The 21637-nt window shown below is 36.7% G+C and overlaps 4 protein-coding genes across 4 annotated transcripts; 2 read left to right on the plus strand and 2 right to left on the minus strand.

Annotated features, from left to right (window-relative positions):
• The first annotated feature begins 406 nt into the window (after nucleotides 1-406).
• Nucleotides 407-2306, plus strand: LOC110379627 (ubiquitin-conjugating enzyme E2 variant 2). The gene is made up of 4 exons (XM_021339370.3): nucleotides 407-661; nucleotides 773-915; nucleotides 992-1117; nucleotides 1197-2306. Exons 1-4 carry the CDS (start codon nucleotides 637-639, stop codon nucleotides 1335-1337), a joined length of 435 nt encoding a protein of 144 aa, XP_021195045.1. The 5' UTR covers nucleotides 407-636; the 3' UTR covers nucleotides 1338-2306.
• Nucleotides 2307-4943: 2637 nt separating this feature from the next.
• On the minus strand, nucleotides 4944-11173 carry LOC110379637 (SNF-related serine/threonine-protein kinase). The gene is given in 10 exon segments (XM_049850469.2): nucleotides 4944-7212; nucleotides 7215-7260; nucleotides 7263-7607; nucleotides 7687-7890; nucleotides 7967-8114; nucleotides 8562-8852; nucleotides 9252-9587; nucleotides 9664-9869; nucleotides 10238-10471; nucleotides 10892-11173. Coding segments are annotated over 9 exon segments (1980 nt in total). The 5' UTR covers nucleotides 10463-10471; nucleotides 10892-11173; the 3' UTR covers nucleotides 4944-7033.
• A 667-nt stretch (nucleotides 11174-11840) lies between these two features.
• On the plus strand, nucleotides 11841-14709 carry LOC110379614 (probable ATP-dependent RNA helicase DDX20). Its single transcript, XM_021339351.3, has 3 exons — nucleotides 11841-12168; nucleotides 12518-12688; nucleotides 12844-14709. Exons 1-3 carry the CDS (start codon nucleotides 11988-11990, stop codon nucleotides 14643-14645), a joined length of 2154 nt encoding a protein of 717 aa, XP_021195026.3. The 5' UTR covers nucleotides 11841-11987; the 3' UTR covers nucleotides 14646-14709.
• Nucleotides 14710-18183: 3474 nt separating this feature from the next.
• LOC110379615 (protein disulfide-isomerase TMX3) lies at nucleotides 18184-21564 on the minus strand. The gene is made up of 8 exons (XM_021339352.3): nucleotides 21392-21564; nucleotides 20920-21169; nucleotides 20654-20837; nucleotides 20395-20539; nucleotides 20045-20267; nucleotides 19752-19968; nucleotides 18884-19079; nucleotides 18184-18507 (listed from the first exon to the last, which is right to left on the minus strand). The coding sequence occupies exons 1-8, from the start codon at nucleotides 21429-21431 to the stop codon at nucleotides 18485-18487; spliced, it is 1278 nt and encodes a 425-aa protein (XP_021195027.3). The 5' UTR covers nucleotides 21432-21564; the 3' UTR covers nucleotides 18184-18484.
• Nucleotides 21565-21637: the final 73 nt, after the last annotated feature.

The raw sequence follows: 21637 nt of genomic DNA on the forward strand, positions 1-21637 counted from the left end.
ATTACCATATCATGATTAATTCATGCTAGCACGATTAGGATTTTGTTTCTGATAATATAATTGTACATATGTAATGCATTGACACAAAAAAATAGTATTCGTTGATTCAGAAGAGCACAACTTCGGTAGATTTTAGTGGATTATTTAGCGCTTATTATGTAACATTCTATTGTTTCTCATAAATCACTTACAATCAACCACTTGGGTCGATTTACAATTTTCCCCTAGTTTCAATTTTACCTGTCTCGTCCGCAAGCCCAAGGTTTGCAAAAATTAGAAACTTGCAAATTCTTATAAATTCGTGCTTTAAATTAGAATAAAAAGCCTAATCGATGAGTATATTTATTTAATTCAGACAAAATAAAAATTGATTTACATATTTTTGCCATAGAGTAGGAAGAGAGAGAGCAATGACATTTGTCAAAGTCAACAAAAAATTGCTAACCTTCCTTTTTTTCTCTTTGAGTGAAAAAATTAAGTATTTTAAGCGAATAAATTTCATCATTTATCGTTATTAGTTGTTGGAGGCTCAGCTATAAAAAGCGAATAAACGATTTGTATGGTAAATGCCTGCTTAATAAATCTTAAACTATACGCTTTTTTCGCTAGGTAGTGCGCGCCGGTGAAATTGTGATCATGGCGAATCCGTCATCAGGCGTTGGTAAGTTTTTGTAAAAAACATTTCATTATTTTGTTGACAGCTGTCTGTAACTACTTTGCACTTAAGTTCTACATGTCTTGCATTATTATAATGAACATTATTTTTGCGCAGTTGTTCCTCGAAACTTTCGTCTTCTAGAAGAACTTGAACAAGGCCAAAAGGGAGTGGGCGATGGAACCATATCATGGGGCCTCGAGAGTGATGATGACATGACCCTCACCCATTGGACTGGAATGATAATTGGCCCCCCTAGGGTAAAAATCGAATGTTGTAAATTAGTTTAATTTGTTGTAAATATTATTGAGCATTAAATTATACATTCTTTTCCAGACGCCTTATGAAAATAGGATGTATTCACTTAAAATTGAGTGTGGTACTAGATACCCTGATGAACCTCCAACTGCTCGCTTTATTTCTAGAATCAACATGAACTGTGTTAACAGTCAGACTGGACTTGTAAGTACTAGTGTTGAGTTATAAAATATTAGATATTGATAGCATAACACAAGTGCTACAGTTTCTGTTTATGTTATAGGTGGATAACAGACAAGTTCCAATTCTTGCTAGATGGCAACGTGATTACACTATCAAGACAGTCCTGCAGGAACTGAGACGTCTCATGACATTGAAGGAAAACATGAAGCTGTCACAGCCCCCAGAGGGAAGCACTTTCTAGTTTCTCTCCCACAAAACTTTTCTCCATAGACCCAATCTACCTATTTCTCACTTTGAATTCAACACTATAATTGTAATGTATTTCACTTTATTTCCTCCTATATAATAAGCTATGACAACCTGCATCAAAATTTATTTGACTTCAATTTAAGTAATATTATGCTAGTGTGTATCTTAGATATGTATAATTGCATTTATTGTTGTCTGAGTCAGTCTTTTGTGCTAAGTGCTACTTTGATTTAATAATTGTAGATTGGGTGAATAAGTAAGAATTCATTTTATATAGCTCTTCAAATTACCCATTTAGAGGGTAACACCCATTTATTTATCATATTACCTAAATTATTGTGGCCTTTAAAAAGTTAAACTTGCTTTTGGTATTATTAAGGCTAGTTTTACTGATTGTCTTGGTTTAGGTAAGTGGTTTATGCCCATCTTATAATACAACTAATCATTTAATTTTGACTTCTTGGCGAAATTTATATGCATTTTCGTTGTTTATATTTCTGGGCATAATGTATTTTTTTTTAAACCTGTATCCCTTGTCTGAAATGTAAAGGTTAAAGTTTTTATTTCTATGTAATTAGTCATCTACTGAATTCATATGACAGAAAATTGCTTAATTTTTTACTACATAGTTTAACTTGATCAAGTGTAAAATATTGTAGGAAATTTTTATTTCTTAGGAACATAAGATAAAGTACTACTGGTTCATTTCCAAGCTTTGCATCAGGTTAACTGTTTCTCTCAAACACATAACTAATGCATGTAATGCAATTTTTTTAGCTACAAACTATCAAGTAGCTTATCATTTGGGAACTACATAAATCTTTCATTAGTTCCCCTGCATCTGTTATGCGTGAATTTATTGTTACAAACCAAATGCTAAGTCAAATTGTTTCATAGCATTAAATATTTTTACCAATGTATAACTAGCAAAAATAAATAAATCAAATAACACTGTCATAAATTGTCTCTTCTTGCTTAACCTGACTGTATCTGAACAACTATAAGATATTAACTGATATTCCATTGTTTGTAATAGACTGGGGCATGATTCTGGCAATTGGATAGCTACTGAATCTGAATAGCAAGTTTTAACCTTAGCGGGCATACTGCTACTATTATGATTTAGGTGATGCGAGGTGTGTAATTGGCGCCCTAAAAGCACTGTTTTACAGAACTTCAGTCGGTTAATTTTAGCCACTCCCACCACCATTTTTACCTCTAGAACAAGAAAATCGCGACGCTAACGTCACGGTTGCGCAACTTTAGCGCTTTATTGTGCGCACTCGTAAACGCTAGCGGGATGAGACCACAGAAGAGAGCTTTCTCTTGCATAGTGCCATTTAGCTTGATTGATTTACAGACATCGAAAAAAAATCTCCGTCATTTACTACTTGTTATGGACTTTCAACTCATGCCTGAGGCGGGAGCAGACCCAGCCCTCCAAAAGGGTTGTGGGCACACCATCCGATATTCAGGTACAGGGAGAGAATATAGGTATGTACACAAGGACACAGTACATTGGAGTAGGTACGTAAGGGAGCACAAAGGGGGGTGTATATACCTATGAGCATATTGGGATAGATATAGGGGTACGTAGAAGTTCGCAAGAGAGTATATACATATGTGGGCACGAATAGTGCCCACAATTTTTCAATCTTCCTACAAAAAAAAGTGTTTTCCTCACTAAATTATCGATTTATTAATGACTTGATGAGATAACGAGATAGCTTAAATCATCTTAGATGTAAAAAGGCTACTGATGATGATGATGATGAGATAACGGAGCCGACTAGAGTTCGATGATACATTACAAAAGGTAGTTGAGGGAAGTCCTTGACTGCGTAGTAGATACCTCGCGTTTGGGCTTATTTTATTCGTTTCAATGTATACGGGCGTTATAAATATGTTGATGGCACGACGATAGAGATCGGGACGATTAATTAACTTTGCATTTCTGAAGTAGGTACTCAACTTACTTCGAGTTCGAGCTCGAGCATTTTTTCTACAGATCTTGTCAAGTCAATAAAAAGCTTTGCTTGTCCAAAGGCGGCTACAATCACAAAAGTTAAGAAAATTACTTCAAATATATAAAGCAGTTTAAATTTAAAGTTAACTGTTCACAAATGTATTCTAAACTAGTCTTTTTTCTAGTCGAACTATAGCTATGGTTTCCACAAGTTCAATTTCTGAAATAAAAAATATAAGACAGATAATTCCTCTTCTGTCACCCTTTGGATTCCGTGATTGACATGATAATAAATAAATAAGGATTTTATTGATTTTTACTTTTATACTTTTAATAATATCTCCAAATATTAATTAATCTCGACCATTATTTAAATAACAAGCACCGACACAAAATATACTAGGAAAACAGTGGTTCACACACATCTGAATTTTACCATAATTATACAATTTATATTTAAGTTGGCACCGAACAGCACAAGAATAGGAAATGCATTAACACACAATTTCTTTAAATCTTTGGTCTGGGTATAATTATTGCAAACTTAGAGCACCACTATCAAAAGTGCCAAATGAACCAACTTTATAGTGTAGTTATTTTCACAACGTCAACCTAGTAAAATATTGTATGCGACATTGCTTTTTTATAATAACTAAAAGTTACTTAATTATGTTATATTTGAAATAGACTATTTATTTACAACAATTTAAATATGTACATAGATTTTTAAATACACAACATTAACTTACTTTAAAAAAAAAACATTCTCTAGATGCATATTTATACTCTACAAATTATAAACATTTTTATTTGCACAATCTAATATAGCTAAACATTTATGAAATGCGTCAACTTTTTGAGAGTTAGGTACAGGTGAGACTGTTAAGCTATTCATAGATCTTTTTATTTGCATTAATTGGGCGCAGCGCGTATTTTGTCTATATTAAAGGTACCTGAGACATACATTTAGGATGACTTAAGAATACAAAGCGCTTATTCATTGATTTTGAGGAATATGGAATTTAATTATTGTTCTTAACGTGAAGTTTCGTCTCAAATAATATAGGAAGGTAAATATGTTAAGCAGTTACTTGAGACACTCATCAAGATTTTAACAGATGCGACGAGTTCAACGTCGTATGAAATTAACCACAAGACAAAGTTTACTACGCGAAGGTATTGATTCATGCGAAACGAGAGAGACTCGCAATCACAGTTTTGGTGGGCCAATTACTCTGGAAGACCCACGCTTGGACACAGGCTTGGAGCTGTTTCTCGTGTACCTATTTTGCAGCTCGCTTCGGTTTACATGCGGTATAATTCGTGCTTAAAAAAACCATCCGCTACACAGTGTTCTATGACATATAACAGTAGCAGTTGAAGCATTCACCTTAGATAAGATTTCGAGGTTTACTGATACTACTACAGGCTACTGTTGTAGGATAAAAGTTTTACAATCACAATAACACATGTGTAAAGTATTCATCATGGCAATATCTTCCAGAATGTTATTAAACTCATTGTGGTACAGTTAGCGAGATTTATGAAAGACTTTTGGGCGTGTTTTTGTTATGTTTCAGGATCTTATTCTATGTTTTAATTTTATTTGTTTATTTTACTGTTACATTTTACTTTTTATGCTTTTTAAAGGTCTATCTATACCTACATAGAAATAAATAACATTCTGGAATACGAGGTAGTAAAATATACAGATACAGGAAGTCTTAAGAAAATTATGTAAAAAATATTTCGTAAGTCAAATTCAAAACATATGTGCTTAAAATACACAGTGTTGGATAAAATTCTAAGCTCTTGCGCTGCTTATAATTTTTGGCGACAAAACCTAACGATTATTATAACAAAAACCTCTAATGATCTAAGAGCTTAATTTTTTACCAGTTTGCGTATAAATATTACAAAAATCTAAGTATTAAAGAAGGGATCTAATAATTAGTACGAGAAAGATACAATGTATATTTATATTTCAATTTTTTTTTCTGGTTATGATATAGCTATATTGGCAATTAAAACCTTGTACAATGAAGGTAAGCCAGATAGTAACCCTTTACAATTAGATTATATTATATTTTAATTATGAGAGTCAATTAAGGATGCAAAACCAGTTGTAAGTAAGTGTGTGGTTCCGTAAAACTTTCAATTGATTGAGAAACGTGAAACCTATCAAACATAAGCATGCACGACAGAAACCGATTTGTGTCAAAAATAATGAAGTCAAAATATTTTGTTGTTTTGATGAAGGTAAATAATATAAATAACAAAATAAACATAAGATCTATAGTTAAGTGAAAATATTACTTTTGGAGGAATTTATTAAATAACTCTCCGTATAAAAATTAATATCGCCATCAAAACGGGTTTTAGTTTTTATTTCCAATGAGCTACTCCGAATCATGTACACACGGTTAAACATCAAGCTATAAAAATCTCTTTGTCTTGGATTTGATTTATATTATGATCTTTCTATAAATTGAACAGTCAGCTTAAACTAGTTTTATGCAGGATGATTTGTAGCCGTGGGGACTTAGCACAAAGTGCCATAGGTAATTAAGTTTATTTTTGTCGTTAAATATTGTGTATTCCATATTTAAGCATCCTAGTACGTAGAGTCTCTGTGCTAAGCCGCAGACAGACCGACAGACATGGCATATTTAAATAGTTGACTACGGAACCCTAAAAATAAAAAGTCCCGCTCCCCGCGTCGAACATGTGAGAGTTCTAAACGAGGAGCGCGTGTCCTCAACAACAGCAATCAGCAACTCTTTCTAATTGTTTGTCTCAAGCTGTACAATGGTCTTATTAGTAAAAATGGTAGCAATCGAAATAAGTACTTATTCGATGATATGAAGTCGCGATGTTATCATTAAATTTTGAAAAGGCTACAAGCTATTGTAACCATATGTATTAGAAACAAGGAGGGTGTACTTTTGAATGTGAGTCAAGTGAGTTTTGATGGGCGATAAGAGATGTAGGTACAATGATATAGCTACAAGTTGTGTTGGTGGTATTTGATTACTTGTATCTGTCATAAATATGGTACAAACAAAACCAGTATTATATAAACTCCGGCAGTCATTTCAAGGTGTAAGGTGTAAAACAGTAGTGAAGTGAGTGATGAGATAAAACTTTTTGGTTGATCAAACAAATATTTAAAACCCTGTTACATATTTCGAATAGTCAAGAATAATCATGATAATGAAAGTGAATCAGTCAATAGATAATGTACTACTAGAAGTAAAACAGTTTGTTATCCTTCGTTATCGTGTTACCATTATCGCTCATGAATTTGAATTTACGCTTAAACTGAACCATTTGAAACCCTGTTTACCTGTTAGGATTTTCTTTATAAAAATACAATGAGTAAAAACATTTCAAATACCAGACAGCATAAAACCGATAACGACGGTCTCTTATTTTGAGATAGTAGAATTCCGTTTACAGCTTTTAATTCTTATTCACTTCGATGATAACTCGGACGATAATACTTTTCCTCTAGACGCGATTAAAGTAGCGACGACTAGGGCACAAAATGTCCATCAATGGTACTTCAAATAAATATCCGGAAATCGATCACCGTCGATCGAGCGGTGGTGATATCGCAGGGACCGCCGGCGGAATAAATAATCTCCAAAACTGCCCAAAAAGACGACGATCGGCGGGAACATGAGGCGTCGGCCCTAAGCAGCGCGGTCGCGGGCACGCGGCTAGCACAGGCCGTGCAGCCGCCGCGTGGCCGGCGGGGGCCGCGCCGCCGCCAGCAGGCGCAGCAGCGGCCGCCCGCACAGCGCCACCAGCCCGCCGCCCGCCCACCGCGCGCCGCCGCTCGCCTCCTCCACCTCCGCGATGCGGTTCAGCGAGCGCGACTCCCGCAGCCGCGACTCCTGCGCGCCGCCCGCCGCCGCCGGCCCCAGCCGCGCCCGCCGCCCGCCCGCGCCCGTCGCCCGCCGCGCCGCCGCCGCCGCGCTCCGCCGCCGCCGGCGCCGAGGCCGGCGCGCGCCGCCCGCCCGCCGCCCAGCGCCCGGCGCCGCCGCCGCGCTCCTGGCTGTCGCTGGAGTCGTCGTGCGAGTCGCGGCGAGCGCGCTCCGGCGGTCCGTCAGCGTGTTCCGCGGCGCGCTTCTTTTTTTCGGAATCGTCGTCGGACAGATCTGAGGAGGAACAGGAGCCGGCGCGGGCGCGGCGCCGGCGGCACTCGAGGCGCTGTCGGCGAGCGGGCGGGGGCGCCGGCGGCGGAGCGCCGCGCGCCGTCGATTCCGCACTGCCTTCGTCATCCAAGTTCACCTACGGCAAGGCATAATTCGGTCGGTCGCATTTTCCGGGCATCGGTCGACAGAGCCGGGAGTCGCGACAGAGTTCTGACCTTGGTGAGGTTATCGGCGAGGTGGGCGGAGCGCGGCGCGGGCTGCGCGGGCGGCGCGGGGTGCGCGGCGCGGGCGGCGAGGTGCAGGCGGCCCTCGGAGCGCGAGCCGCGCCGCGCGTCCACCACGCGCCCGCCGCAGCCGCCGGCGACGGCGCCCTCCTCGTCATCTTCTTCTTCGCGGACGATACTGCACTTCCGGGAACGCTGTGAACATATCAATGACATAATGTTGTGTGAGCACTCGGTAGCGCTCACGCGCGCGGCGGCGGCGGACACTGACCGGCGGCACGTCCTGCGGGGTGCGCGGCGCGGCGGAGAGCGGCGGCGCCAGCAGGCAGCGCTGCGGCGCGGGCGCGGGCGCGGCGGCGGGGCTGGCGCGGGCCACGCTCAGCGCCTCGGGCCGCCGAGCTCGCAGTGTCGCCTCTTGTCTGCGGAAAACAATATTTTATTTTTAAACCTGAATATAAAATTGTGTTATTTATTTTTTTAAATATCTAACCCAAATATAAAGCAGACACTTAAAAAATACTTAAACATTTACTCAATAATAACAAAACGACTTCACCTAAACTTAAAAGAAATGGTTTACAAATCAGTACCTATTTGAAAAATTCACTACAAGCTACATACATTATTCCCGGTAAACATAGGCTTTAGTTTGCAATGACCGAAAAATATTACTATAGTAAATTTTGTGGGGTTTCTGGGTTTCAAGATGTTGTATTGTGCCATCCTTTACACAGCGTGCAGCCTTCACAGCACATCATAGTTATACTTTATTGTAATAAAGACATTGAAACAGGTGGTATTCTTATTTTATGGGTTACCCTAGCGGGTTTTAATCTATGATTAGTTACTTATAGATATAATGTTACCTTTTAGATCTTAGTTTTCTTTCAGCCAAAAGATAATAGGTAGCTGTAATGTGATTGTATTCATTTTTCTCTAGAGCCTCCAAGATCTGCTCTTTGGATGCAATGGTGCCATTCACCATTCTTTGAACTATAGCTGAGCGATCATCTTCAGAAAGCTGTTCCTTAGCCACTAAAGGAGTGTCAAAGTCCTCGACTGTGACCCCTTCACCAGCAGTAACCCATGGATCAGTGGCTATCTCCGACAAAGTGGCTCGTTTTTCTGGTTCCCTTACTAACATTCTACCTATAAGCCTGGAATTTAAAATAAATAATTCAGATGTTTATTTAAATTAATGAAACATGAATATAGTGTATGTCATTCAAATGTACATATTCATTAATGTTGGTTGACCTCCTAGCTCTGGAAGGTCATCAATGTAAAGCAATTGATATTTACTTGATAATATTTGTTTTATTTCTAAAATAGATTAAAGAACTTATGTGGTTGTGTGTTCAGTAACTACACTGAATTGGAAATTAACTTTATTACTTTACTAGATTATGTAGGTATATATGCATTTCTCAGTGATGGAAGTATCAAAGTTGTTCTTTGAAAACTACATGTTGCAATCACAGATATCACCAGGACGTAAACGAGCATAAATTTTCTTAATTAAAACAGACTAAACATATTACCAACTGTAATCATACCTTTTACATGAATTGGATATGTGTTGAGGAATAGTGTATTTACAATCCATAATCATAGTCAATGTTTCACTGTCATTAGCTTCTTGAAAGGGAGCCTGGCCACATACAAGCATGTATAGTATCACTCCCAGTGACCACACATCAACTGCAGGTGCATCATACGAGTCACCAAGAAGAATTTCTGGGGCTGAATAAGCTAAAGAGCCACATGAAGTTTCCAATTTCTGACCAGGACAAAACTTATTACTAAATCCAAAGTCAGTTAATTTCACTACACCTAGTTTTTCAAAGAATACTACATTTTCTGGTTTCAAATCTCGATGCACAACATGTAACCTGAGAAAAAAAACATTTGTAAGTAAATTATCTGCAATCAGTTTAAAAAATATGTTTAATATAAAAATCTTATTACCTATGACAATATGAAATTGCACGAACAATTTGACGGAAGTAATCACGAGCAAGAGATTCAGACAAACCAGATTCATGTCTCATAATATAATCATATAAGTCACCACCATCGCCTAACTCTAGTATTAAATATAGTTTAGTTTGTGTGTCTATAACTTCATACAGACGCACTACATTAGGGTGCTGGACTAACTTCATACAGCGAACCTGCAACAATAACAGGGACAACATCATCCTCCAAGCCTTTTTTCCCCACTATGTTGGGGTCGGCTTCCAACAGGGACAACATGTAGTATAACAATTCCAAATGACAAAATCGGCTAATCCAGCTATGAAGATAAAGTACTATGTGTATAAGGGGAGTACCTTAAGTATTTATAGGGGGTAGTACATAAGGAAGTTCATAGTTCATAGGGAGAATACATGGGAGTGGTACATAAAAAGAAGAAATAACTGTGGTACCAGAAGTAAATGAACTATATGTGCTACTGAACCGTTGAATGTTATCTCCTTGTTTGATAATCAATTTAACAATCATTCATAAGAACTAGAACAGTTAATATTATATGCCTTACCTCTTGGAATAAATGTGATTTAGAAACATCATCCAGTTTACTTTTATCAATAACTTTAACAGCAACTTTTTCCCCAGTGAAGACATGGCGGGCTAGTTTGACCACTGCAAAGTGCCCTGAGCCGAGAGTGTCGAGCAGGTCGTACAAGCCGGCTATCTTAGCATCATAAGCACCACCTCCTCCGCCAACTGCTCCAGCCCCAACTCCACCACAGTTATTATTCATAGTTATATCCTAAAATAAAGTGTATTTGCTCTCATCCATATTCTTTCTTGCATTTCACTTAGGAAAATTTCGTACCTAGCTTGCTTTTATTGCTAAACTTAGCAAAGTTGAATTTTCAATACAAATTGTATCTCTAGAATACTAACTGTACAATTTATAAAACTGACTGGAATTTAATCATTATCAATAGAAAATAACAGAAGCTGCACTGATTTTCCTGTTTCTGAGATGGTTTGTAAAAGTTAGACCAATATCAGGTATAATACTTTGTGTATTATTTTTATGACCTACATATGAATTGGAATGAATGTAAGTATGTGGGTCTTATATATAGATAAAGTAGTGGGAAGTATCGATTTATGTATAATTCTAACATAGTAGACAAACTACAACGCAATACTTATAATAATGATTGAAAACGGTGCCTACCTATGTAGATTTTGTTTCGCGAGGAAACCTAACACTTGACAAAAATGCAATCAACTGGTTCCGTGTATCATATTATGAACAGAGTTACTAACAGATATGGTTTATTTTAAATACAATTCACAGAATGATATAGTTCACAATACTGCATATTTTCCATATAAAATTGTTATTCAAATAAAATATAAATTGATCCACAAGAATCACAAATTCGCCATTTCACAAAAATCCGTTCAGAAACCACCCTAGCACAATCCACATACATAACGTCTTCCACAGATGTAATAAAAACAGAAAACCAAAAGCAGTAAGCACCACTCGGTCCTTGTTAGGTGCTCCCTAGACGATCAATGAAATTGGGCAAAGTTACGTACATATTGTGCAAAACAAACAGTGAAGTGTGAACCTTAACGGAGCGCAGTCCTTTGTCCAACAGTTGACGTCTTTTGGCTGAAAGTATGATGTATTGAGCAGAATTTACCGTAAATGCCGTGAAATTAAGGTTATTGTTTTGAGTGCAATTTTGAATATTAATTCTACACTCCGAAAAGACGACTGCCACAATGCGTAATATTGCGCAATTTCATTGACCGTCTAGGGAGCGCCTAAGAAATCAAAGTTTTAGTTTATCGAGTAAATAGATGGCTTCGACCAAATAGTAGGGATCCTTTTTGTAAAAACCATTTGCACCTTGCTTTGTAATTGTTTAGCTATTGTCTGCCACCTTGCGCCTTTTAATATTAGAGATGGGAGCCGTATTTTATCCGTGAAATGGATCGTTTGTCGTCATTCTACTTATTGCTTTTTTGACATTTTCATATTTTTGACAATGACAAATCGAATAGTTTATTGAAACGAAGAGAGCGCCGGTTTACAATATGAAAATTAAATGGGATTATTATCTCCGGTTCTAATTTGATATTTTGCTAGTGTAAATTGAGCTCGAATTAAACGTATTCTCGTGATAAAAACTTACTTTATCCTATATATAATAAATCAAAGTTTTCCTCTTCATAATATTAGTGCAGATTTTCTTACGTGCCTGAGGTGTGCTCTTGCTCTGTATTCACAATCTTGTTGATACTCAAAATAAATTACAATGGTTCTCGCCCATAATATTAATGAGGGGTTGAGAACTCGAGACGTTCAAATTTCGGAAGATGTTACCTTTGAAACGATGCTGCTTTCGCCAAATACTTTGGATGGTTTGACTAATTGCGGTTTTTATAAACCTTCTCCTATTCAGCTACACGCTATACCTTTAGGAAAATGTGGTTTCGGTAAGTGGTGCCTGTGTTTTTTTAAATTTATTTTTATATGTAACTAGTTGCTTTCTTACTGGGGAAAGTTCTGCTTGAACTCCAAAAAAACATAGCTGTCTCCCTCGGGGACAGGGCATCTTCTCAACAGTGAAAGAATTGTTCAAATCGATTCAGCAGTTTCGAAGACTTTACATTAAAAAATGTTTCCTCTTTACAATATTAGTGCAGATAGAATAGTTTATAGTTGCTAGCTCATTTGACTGATATCATTGAGTTAGTTTCTTCCTTTATAATTTTTATTTGCCTAAATAATATGATGACAAGATAATTATGGTACCTAATGACAAAAGAAATTAAAAACTTTCAGATCTAATACTTGAAGCTAAGTCAGGCACTGGTAAAACAGCAGTTTTTACAGTAATAGCCCTGGAAAAACTGGACTTGAAGAAAGGCTTGCAGACTATTATCTTAGCCCCAACTAGAGAGATTGCATCACAAATATCCAATGTCATCACACAAATTGGATCACATTACAAAAGTAAGTGCTGGTCATCTGTTACATACTAATATGTGATACAAACTCATTAAAGAATGTACAATTTATCATGTATTTTATTTTCTCTTATGTTGTGAATTGCAAAATGTATAATAATATGTAAGCTTTTGTATTTATAATTTCTCACATTGTTACAGATTTGAATGTTGAAGTTGTAATAGGTGGATTGCCTGTTCATGAAGACATAGCTAAATTAAAAAACAAAGTGCATGTTGTTGTCGGAAGTCCTGGGCGACTAAGGCATTTGATCCAAGCAAATCACATGGATATATCAGCTGTTCGATTACTGGTTCTTGATGAAGCAGATAAATTAATGGATAAGAATTTTCAAGCAGACATTAACTATATATTTTCAGTATTACCTAAAGAAAAGCAAGTCATAATGAGTAGCGCCACTTATCCTCAAGTATTAAAATCTGTTATGACTAAATATGTTCAGAATGCTCAACACATCTGCCCTGACAGCACAACAGTACTCATAGGAATCAAACAATTAATACTAACAGTTAAAAGTAACTCAAATATTGTAAGACAAACTAAAAACCGATTTGATGAACTGCTTAAAATATTATCAAAAAAGAATTTTAAACAATGTTTGATCTTTTGCAATTACCAAGTAAGAGTAAGAGGTTTATGTCAGATGTTGTTGCGTGAAAAGTGGCCTGCAGAGAAATTACATGGTCAACAGGAACAAACTGATCGTCTAGATGCTCTAAAAATGCTACAAGATTATAAGTGTAGAATATTAATATCTACCGACTTAGCAGCTAGAGGTATTGATGCATCCAATGTAGATTTAGTTATAAATTTTGAGCCTCCTTATGATTGGCAAACATACTTGCATAGAATTGGAAGGGCTGGAAGATTTGGATCTTATGGTACTGCTGTCACTATCCTTAGTGAAGGACAAGAAGAGTCAACATTTAAAAAAATGATTAGATCTATAAATGGTTTGGTGTTTAAGAATTTTTGGGACGAAGAAAACATAGATCTTGACAATTGTGATGATTGCATTGATACATTATGCTATAAGGGCATTGAAAAAAATGAAGTGTGTGCTAAAGTCATAGACAAATTAACAAATAGAAAATCTAAAAATGATGAAGAAACAGAAAGTTTTGAGGCATTATGCAAGTCATTTCAAGAAACAAAAGAAATCGAAATTGAATCATTTGATGATTTACTAACTTGTTTTAAGTCACACAAAGAAAGTTTAACTCAAGATAACAATAATGAATGTGCTCTAAACTTAAGTATGCAAACCAAGGAATCTATAAATTTGAATACAAATGAAAATATAGAAAGCATTGATATTAAACATTCAAAGAATCAGAATGTAAAGGTATGTACAAAAGAAACATGTAATACTAACATAAAACATGAGGCACCTCTGGAAACCCATTCAGATGCGCCAGATAAATTGTTACACACTCATGAATTATCTGATTTAGAATATAACGAATCTTTAAAACCGTTGTTAGAAGCAGGGCTTCCAACATCTTTTCAATCCAGAAAATACAAAACAAAGAAAAGTCATCCCCCACAGCACCATAATTATGGATATGAAATTGAAAATACTTCACAAAAGCATACTACTAATAAAGCTACAAAAGTGGTAAATAAGAAAAGAACTATGCGTAAACAAAGAAAAACAAGCATTAGTCAAGAAACTGACAAATGTATGGCTGGACGGGAATTAGTAACGCCTGGCCGAGAAAAACATCGAAAAGTCTCATTTAAGTCAACATCCTCCAATGAAACAATAGATAATGAGATTGAGAATCAATATAGTTGCGATGCCAAAAATGTGTCGCCATTGTATAATCAAGAAATAGATCAGTTTGCTAATTTAAGATATGTGAATTGGTATAAGAACTTAAAAATGCATGTAGAACAAGTTCGAATGTCCTTGTATATTGAAGAGTTATCCAAGGTATAGAATGAGATATTGTAAATGTGTATAAATAAAAACCAGTTGATGTAAATAAAACATATCAAAATGTTTTAATTTTTTATTGAGACCCACAATTTGCCAGTTAAGTTTAAAAGAAGTACATTTAAAAAGGCTTTGGCTTGCAATATTCTAAGAAATAAAGGGACCAAGAGCTTTACTTTTGTTCCAGTGGAAGGTATCGTGGTTTATCCAAAATATAAACCATTTCCATATTAGTGGCTGACAAAAATCAATTTTAAACCTTATATATTTCTGGAGCGCGATTCTACTAATTTTACTTAAGCGACATACCATTCACATCCGACTGAGATCCAATCACGACTCAATTACCATTGAAGCGTATGTGGCATTCCGCAATTTTTTCATTTAAATAAACGTTTTTATTCGTTTGTGTGATTCAATAATTGTCTTCATATTATTTATGATGGAAAATGGCAGACCAATCGCAAACCAAACGAATGTCATTGGAATACGATTATGGAGAAAATTGACATAGCTTTGATTTCCGAAACAAGACTAACTCCGAGGTCATACATCACATTTAAAAACTACACAACCTATAGAACTGACCACCCTTCTGGAAATTCACACGGTGGGACTGCGGTTATAGTGAGAAAAAATATCAAGCATTATGCCTTAAACCCATACAAAACAGATAAAATTCAAGCAACTATGATCAAATTAAATTACAAAAATTCAGATACAACTATTGCTGCAGTTTACTGCCCACCAAGACACGCTATCGCCCTCTGAGCCATCGACACGAATATACAATCAAAACACTGATTGGGACAAATACAAGGACATCATCTCTCAAAACCTAGAACTAAACATTAAATTGAAAACAACAGAGGATATTGAAAACAGTATTGAAAAATTCAACTACATAATTCATATGGCAGCCATCAAAACAACCCCTACAAAAAATACAAATCGCCCTCATAGAGAATATCCAAAGAAAGTAGTAATGAAAGCACTAGCGAGGAGAAAATTAAGGAAAGAGTGGCATAGGACTAGATATCCTTCGGATAAAACCAAATTAAATAGAGCCTCAGAGGAATTGAAGAAAATGATTAGCGACTATGAAAATCTCAGCTTTCAAAACTACTTAACTCGCCTGACTCCTAACAAAGACACTAATTATTCACTGTGGCGCGCGACTAAAAACCTCAAACGACCAGTAAACCACATCCCGCCAATCAAAAAAAGAGATAACACCTGGGCCAGATCAAATTATGAAAAAGCGACAGCTTTTGCTGTTCACCTCAAAGATGTCTTCACCCCTCTTGAGACTAGGAATGAAGAAAAGGATAAAGAAATTAGGGATTTCCTTCAATCACCCAACCAATTATGCCTACCACTAAGAGCAGCAACCCCTAAAGAAATTTCTAGAGAAATTATATCACTACCCACTGGAAAAGCGCCAGGGTATGATCAAATTGATTCGACCCTAATAAAGAACCTCCCGAAGAAGGGCATAATGTTTCTGGTGATGCTCTTTAATTCATGCCTAAGACTGAGCCATTTCCCATCCCAGTGGAAGATAGCACAGGTGGTAATGGTGCCTAAACCGGGCAAACCAGTAGAGGAAACCTTATCATACAGACCTATTAGTCTCCTCCCTCTCTTGGGTAAACTTTTTGAGCAAATAATACTCAACAGAATGTACGCCCACTTAGAAGAAATTCTCCCAGAACACCAATTTGGCATAGAATATCAAACACCATAAGCCAAACTATTGAAAACAAGCAGTTTTGTTCAGCAGTTTTCTTGGACATAAGTCAGGCCTTTGACAGGGTTTGGCACATGGGTCTTCTTTACAAAATAAAAAATCAGCTACCACACTCATTCTACTCCATTTTGGCAAGCTACTTAAATAAAAGGTGCTTTGAGGTAAAAGTTCAAAATGAAACATCAGAGCTATATGACATTAGCTCAGGAGTCCCACAGGGCAGTATTTTAGGCCCAGTTCTACACCTCATATTTACTGCTGATATACCAATAAAAGAAGATACTATGATAGCCACGTATGCAGATGATACTGCTATATTATCGGTGAACACCGAGGCTGCATCCGCATCAGCAACGCTACAAAGGCATCTCATAGAAATTGAAGAATGGCTAGGGTTATGGAGAATAAAGGCAAACAACAGTAAATCGGTCCATGTCACCTTCACTCTTAGAAAAGGCGATTGCCCACCAGTTACCCTTAACGGAGAGCAAATACCGCACTCTGACAACGTCAAGTATCTCGGTATGCACTTAGATAGGAGACTGACATGGAAAAGTCACATCTGGACTAAGCGGAAGCAACTGGATACAAAATTCCGAAGCTTGTATTGGTTGGTAGGCAAAAAATCCCAACTGTCTAATGAAAGCAAAATGCTAATCTACAAAGCAATCCTCAAGCCAGTATGGACGTACGGCATCGAACTATGGGGCACAGCATCCAGCAGCAATATTGATATCTTGGAAAGATTCCAAACCAAGAGCATTAGGTGCATGTATAACATGCCTAAATGCATCAGCAATAAATATATTTTACGAGATCTAAATCTTAATACGGTGAAACAAGAAATCTCCATCAGAAGTTCCAAGTATCAGACCAAGTTATCGAAACATGTAAATGCCTCAGCTACTAAACTAACAGGCACTGGCAGCGTTCAGCACTCAAGACTGAGGAGAAACAGTGTTCCCTCCCTCAAAAACCGTTTTCCAACATTATAAAGAGTGAAGTCAATGGACCCCTCTTTAAATTAAAGACACACTCAGGCTGAGGTCAAAGAAAATAACAGCTAAATGTGGAAAAACAGATTGCTGTGCTAAGCAGGATTGAGAAAAAAAAAAAAATTGGAATACGATTGGTTTTATATTAGTAGCAGAATGCACGCTAGGGTTAAAACTGCTATTGCAATTTAATTTTGACATTATTAACTTAGCAGAATCGGGCCCCTGTTTACATTCAAGTTTGAACTTTGATCAATCTTTGGTAGGTACTTGGTACTTATAAGACTTACTTTCTAATTGGTAATAAATAGACTAGCCATTGAAAAACCACGTTTATTTTATAAAGACTCCATGATTCTATGTAATAAATAACGTAAATAAGAAATATAAAGGGAATAAAAAAGATGAAAATAAGATCTGATCTGATCTGTGGGAGACCTTTTTAACTATTTGTTGCAATTTATATTAGCACAAGAATTATCCCGATAGTGACAATGGACATGAGAAAACTTAACATTATAAACTAATTAGGTAAGGTATTGCATTTTACTCGCAATACTATCGATCGCATCGGAGACATTCGTCATATCGATACGTATTGAAGTCAGTATTTATATCGACAATTTGATAATTTAAAGGAAGAAAACTTTAACACACTATCATCCGGCGCGACAGGTCCTGGTTCCCCAATATCTTCATTATAATATAGGTATCCAGACATTAATGAATGTTATAACGATTATGGCTTTTCATCTCATGTAATTGAATCATCAGGTAGGTACTTAAAATTGTATGCTACAGAGTTAAATCCAGTCAATTCGGCAGGTAAAATTTAAGTATCATGAGATCTGACTGACACAATTCGGCGTGACTTCCACTCCGATTTCAGACTGATTTCCAAAATAATAATGGGTATTTAATTAAAATGAGCAGTGCACTGATAAATGTGTCACTGACTGAGACAGTCCAAACAATACGTTTTAAATGCAAAAGATACAGTTCTAGCAAACAAAAACAGCTTAATTGCTATATCCAATATTGTAAAAATACTAAAAATGGTTAATTATAATTATTATAATATTCGACGGTTTGGATGTCTAGTCCTTCTTCTCGTGTGTTTCTGGAACAAAAATATTTCTTTCAATACCCCAAAATCGATTTTTCAATTTTCAATCACCACTTAACTAAATAATCTTGACAGGACTTTTTCACACATAGGTACACGAATATCCAATTAGAATCAAACCCTGAATCCGCAAAAACGATAAAAAAAAACACGAAATCGATCTACTTCCATTTTCATTTCAAATTCGTGATAATCTTACGCGTCTTTGTGGCATAGTAGTAGAAGGCTGAAGTTATCAGATTGATATTGTCGTCAATGAAATAATATGTTTAATCTTTAGAGCACGCACGCGTAAAATAAAATTTTGTGTCTGTTCGGTAAGTTTGCGATCTCTGTTTTGCGCGAATAACTTTACTTTGAAAATCCATACCTGGTGTTTCCTCTTCCTCTGCATCAAGTATATCAGCGCAGCACACAGAGTAACATATGAGAGACAAGAAGCCGAGGGGCAACCCAAAAACGAGCGCCGTTAATACTGGGTTTCCGCGCCACATATTCGTCAGAGTGGTCCTTGCTTCAAAGAAGCCTCGGTAGAAACGTACTGGCCAACTGTTCCCACCATACGTCTGAAGACAAAATAACAGATTCAAGATTATAAATTAGAAGGTGTACCTACATATAGGCTAACACTCCTGATTTGGATATTAAAATAGTTTAAGAGCGCTTTCAAATTATCGACTTTCGGGGCGATAAGATGTTGTTGTTTTCTTCGTTGACAATAAACAATGTTAAGAAGCACTAATCCAAACGATAAATCCTTGGAGTCGTGCGACAGATTTTTATTGTGCAGAATATCGCGATAAATCCGCCCGTCTGAAAGCGCACTTAGGGTCAGTTCACACCGAGACGCGACGCGGCGCGACGCTGCGCGCACATTTTTCACAGAGCGACTCAGAATATACTTTATTCACTACACGAAAAGATACACATTACATTGTGCGGCGCAGCGCGGCGCAGCGGCGCAGCGCGAAATCATTGGCCTCTTTGAGTATCGTCGCGTCGCGTCGCGTCTCGGTGTGAACTGACCCTTAGATACAAAAATCGTTATAACTGAATGTGAAAATAATTTTATTACAGGGAATTGATATATAGGGGATAGATATTGTATATTTTCACACATTACATTCACTTATTTATTTTATACATTCATGTATGTGTTTGATATATAGAAGTAGGTATATGTAGATTATAATTTGATTCTGAAAGTTAAACTGATGCCAGCAAGAATAATACTGTACCGGTGCCATTTGGTTATTTATTTGGTCAAGGAAGATTGAAACTGCTTCAGGTGTCATGAGGACAGGGTCATCATCAGGCATGTGGTGGTGGCCTGTTGTAGAGTTGAGAACCAACAGATGAGGAACTGTCAGTTCAGACATGGCTATTGAGTTTGCTAGTTCAGGAGTTCCCATCCACCCAAATTGGAATCTTTCATGAAGGTGGCGTTTTCTCTTCCTGTAAGAACACACAGCAAATAAGTTTGTTTAAAATAAGGAAGCAAAGATTTTCTTTTCATGACTGAATTACTTACTTAATGATACTCTCAATCATGTCCTTAAAGTCCCTCTCTGTTTGTGTGATTTCATTCAACTTATTTTCAGAGACAATAGCGATGACAATGTATTTTTCTATATCCATTAGTTCGTTGATATTTGATCGAGTGACTTTTGGGAATAATCCAAATCTCTCGGAATTGATCCATTTGTCTAATGTTACATTTAAGGCTTCTCTATCTTGGAGTAGTAATGGATTTGCTGTAAATCAAGGTTAAAGTTGTTGTGAATGTAGCACTGAGCTGTATAATTGAGTTATAATCAATTGTGACTGTCATTCAAGCAACCAATCTAATATTCTTATACTTTAGATTTTCCTGACAGATACCTTCAAAAAAGTAGGCTTCATCCTCTTTGTACACAAATATGGCAGTTTCATTAGGAATTTTAACATCATTTTTCAAAAGATCATGTGACATAGCATAAAACCATGTATGTGGTTGATACTTTTCAGCATGAAGTGTAAACATATCCTACAAGGAAAATAAAATCAGAATCATTAAGTTTTATATTAGTGTGTTAACAGTACAAACATTGTTTATAAATGTGACCTTATGCATTGACATATAAGTATAAAGTAATAATACCCATAATGCTCCTTGTTGTTTTCCCACATATCCAAAGAAGACTGGATGTGTCTCCTTTAGGTACCCAAGGCTGTCAGCTTGTGACAGTCTCTGAACAGCCGGTTGTGACATGCGAAGGGCATAGTTGACCATCTCATCTTTCACTCTTTCACCTACATACTCATGGCGATAGGGGCCTTTAATACTGTTGAACAAATAAAGCAAATCAACAATAATGCATACCTTACAGTACACAAAAAAAAATATTAATTTGAATGATAACTTACAACATTATTGTAGGGTATGCTCTGACTTTAAAATGAGTAGCTACGGCCATAAACCTAGTACAGTCAACCTTCGCCACCTTTATAGGGCTGTTGTACAGCGACTGAGCGACATGCGCCCAGATAGGCTCTATCCTGCGGCAATGGGCACACCATGGCGCATAGAACTTCACGAACCACATGCCATCGTTGCTTATATCGATAAATTTGTCACTTAATTCTAGAACTCTGGACGAAGAAACAACGCAAAGTGCTGCAACAAAACAAGCGCGTAAACATTTACTCTGGTTAAATCCCATGCCATTCATAAGATTCATTACACATAATATATTAATGAGTTACTACAAAATTTTGTACTAGTTTAATATTCCAAACTTTATTTAAATTTGTAATTGTAATGCAAATCGGGTTCGAAATGAAAGATATTACAAACAGTTTTAACATAAGTAGTAGTTCGTGCTTACAATATGCTTACCTGATAAAATCATGAAACATTGGCCAGTTAATAAATTCATCTTTACTGTAATTTACCTATTCTAAAACTAATTAGAAATCTATCATGACATAATTTAAAATGCCGAATTTACACAACAGAACACAGAATCCCAACCAAATCGATAAGCAGAAATTTTGATTTGACATTTGGCTGCTTGACAGAACAGACAAGCTTCAAGTTGCCAGTATTTTCGAGTTTACTTCTACCCCAAAGAAATATTACTTA

This window comes from Helicoverpa armigera, chromosome 11 (assembly GCF_030705265.1).
Source record: "Helicoverpa armigera isolate CAAS_96S chromosome 11, ASM3070526v1, whole genome shotgun sequence".
Lineage (NCBI taxonomy): Eukaryota > Metazoa > Arthropoda > Insecta > Lepidoptera > Noctuidae > Helicoverpa > Helicoverpa armigera.

Excerpts from the sequence above, each read along its gene's own strand:
- LOC110379627 (XM_021339370.3), top strand. The coding sequence starts at position 637 with ATGGCGAATCCGTCATCAGGCGTTG. Across the intron at positions 662-772 it reads GAATCCGTCATCAGGCGTTG|TTGTTCCTCGAAACTTTCGT; the intron begins GTAAGTTTTTGT and ends ATTTTTGCGCAG. Across the intron at positions 1,118-1,196 it reads TTAACAGTCAGACTGGACTT|GTGGATAACAGACAAGTTCC; the intron begins GTAAGTACTAGT and ends TTTATGTTATAG.
- LOC110379614 (XM_021339351.3), top strand. The coding sequence starts at position 11,988 with ATGGTTCTCGCCCATAATATTAATGAGGGGTTGAGAACTCGAGACGTT. Across the intron at positions 12,169-12,517 it reads TTTAGGAAAATGTGGTTTCG|ATCTAATACTTGAAGCTAAG; the intron begins GTAAGTGGTGCC and ends AAAAACTTTCAG. Across the intron at positions 12,689-12,843 it reads AATTGGATCACATTACAAAA|ATTTGAATGTTGAAGTTGTA; the intron begins GTAAGTGCTGGT and ends ACATTGTTACAG.
- LOC110379615 (XM_021339352.3), bottom strand. The coding sequence starts at position 21,431 with ATGAATTTATTAACTGGCCAATGTTTCATGATTTTATCAG. Across the intron at positions 20,838-20,919 it reads GCATACCCTACAATAATGTT|TATTAAAGGCCCCTATCGCC; the intron begins GTAAGTTATCAT and ends TTTGTTCAACAG. Across the intron at positions 19,080-19,751 it reads TAAATAACCAAATGGCACCG|ACGTATGGTGGGAACAGTTG; the intron begins GTACAGTATTAT and ends TTTTGTCTTCAG.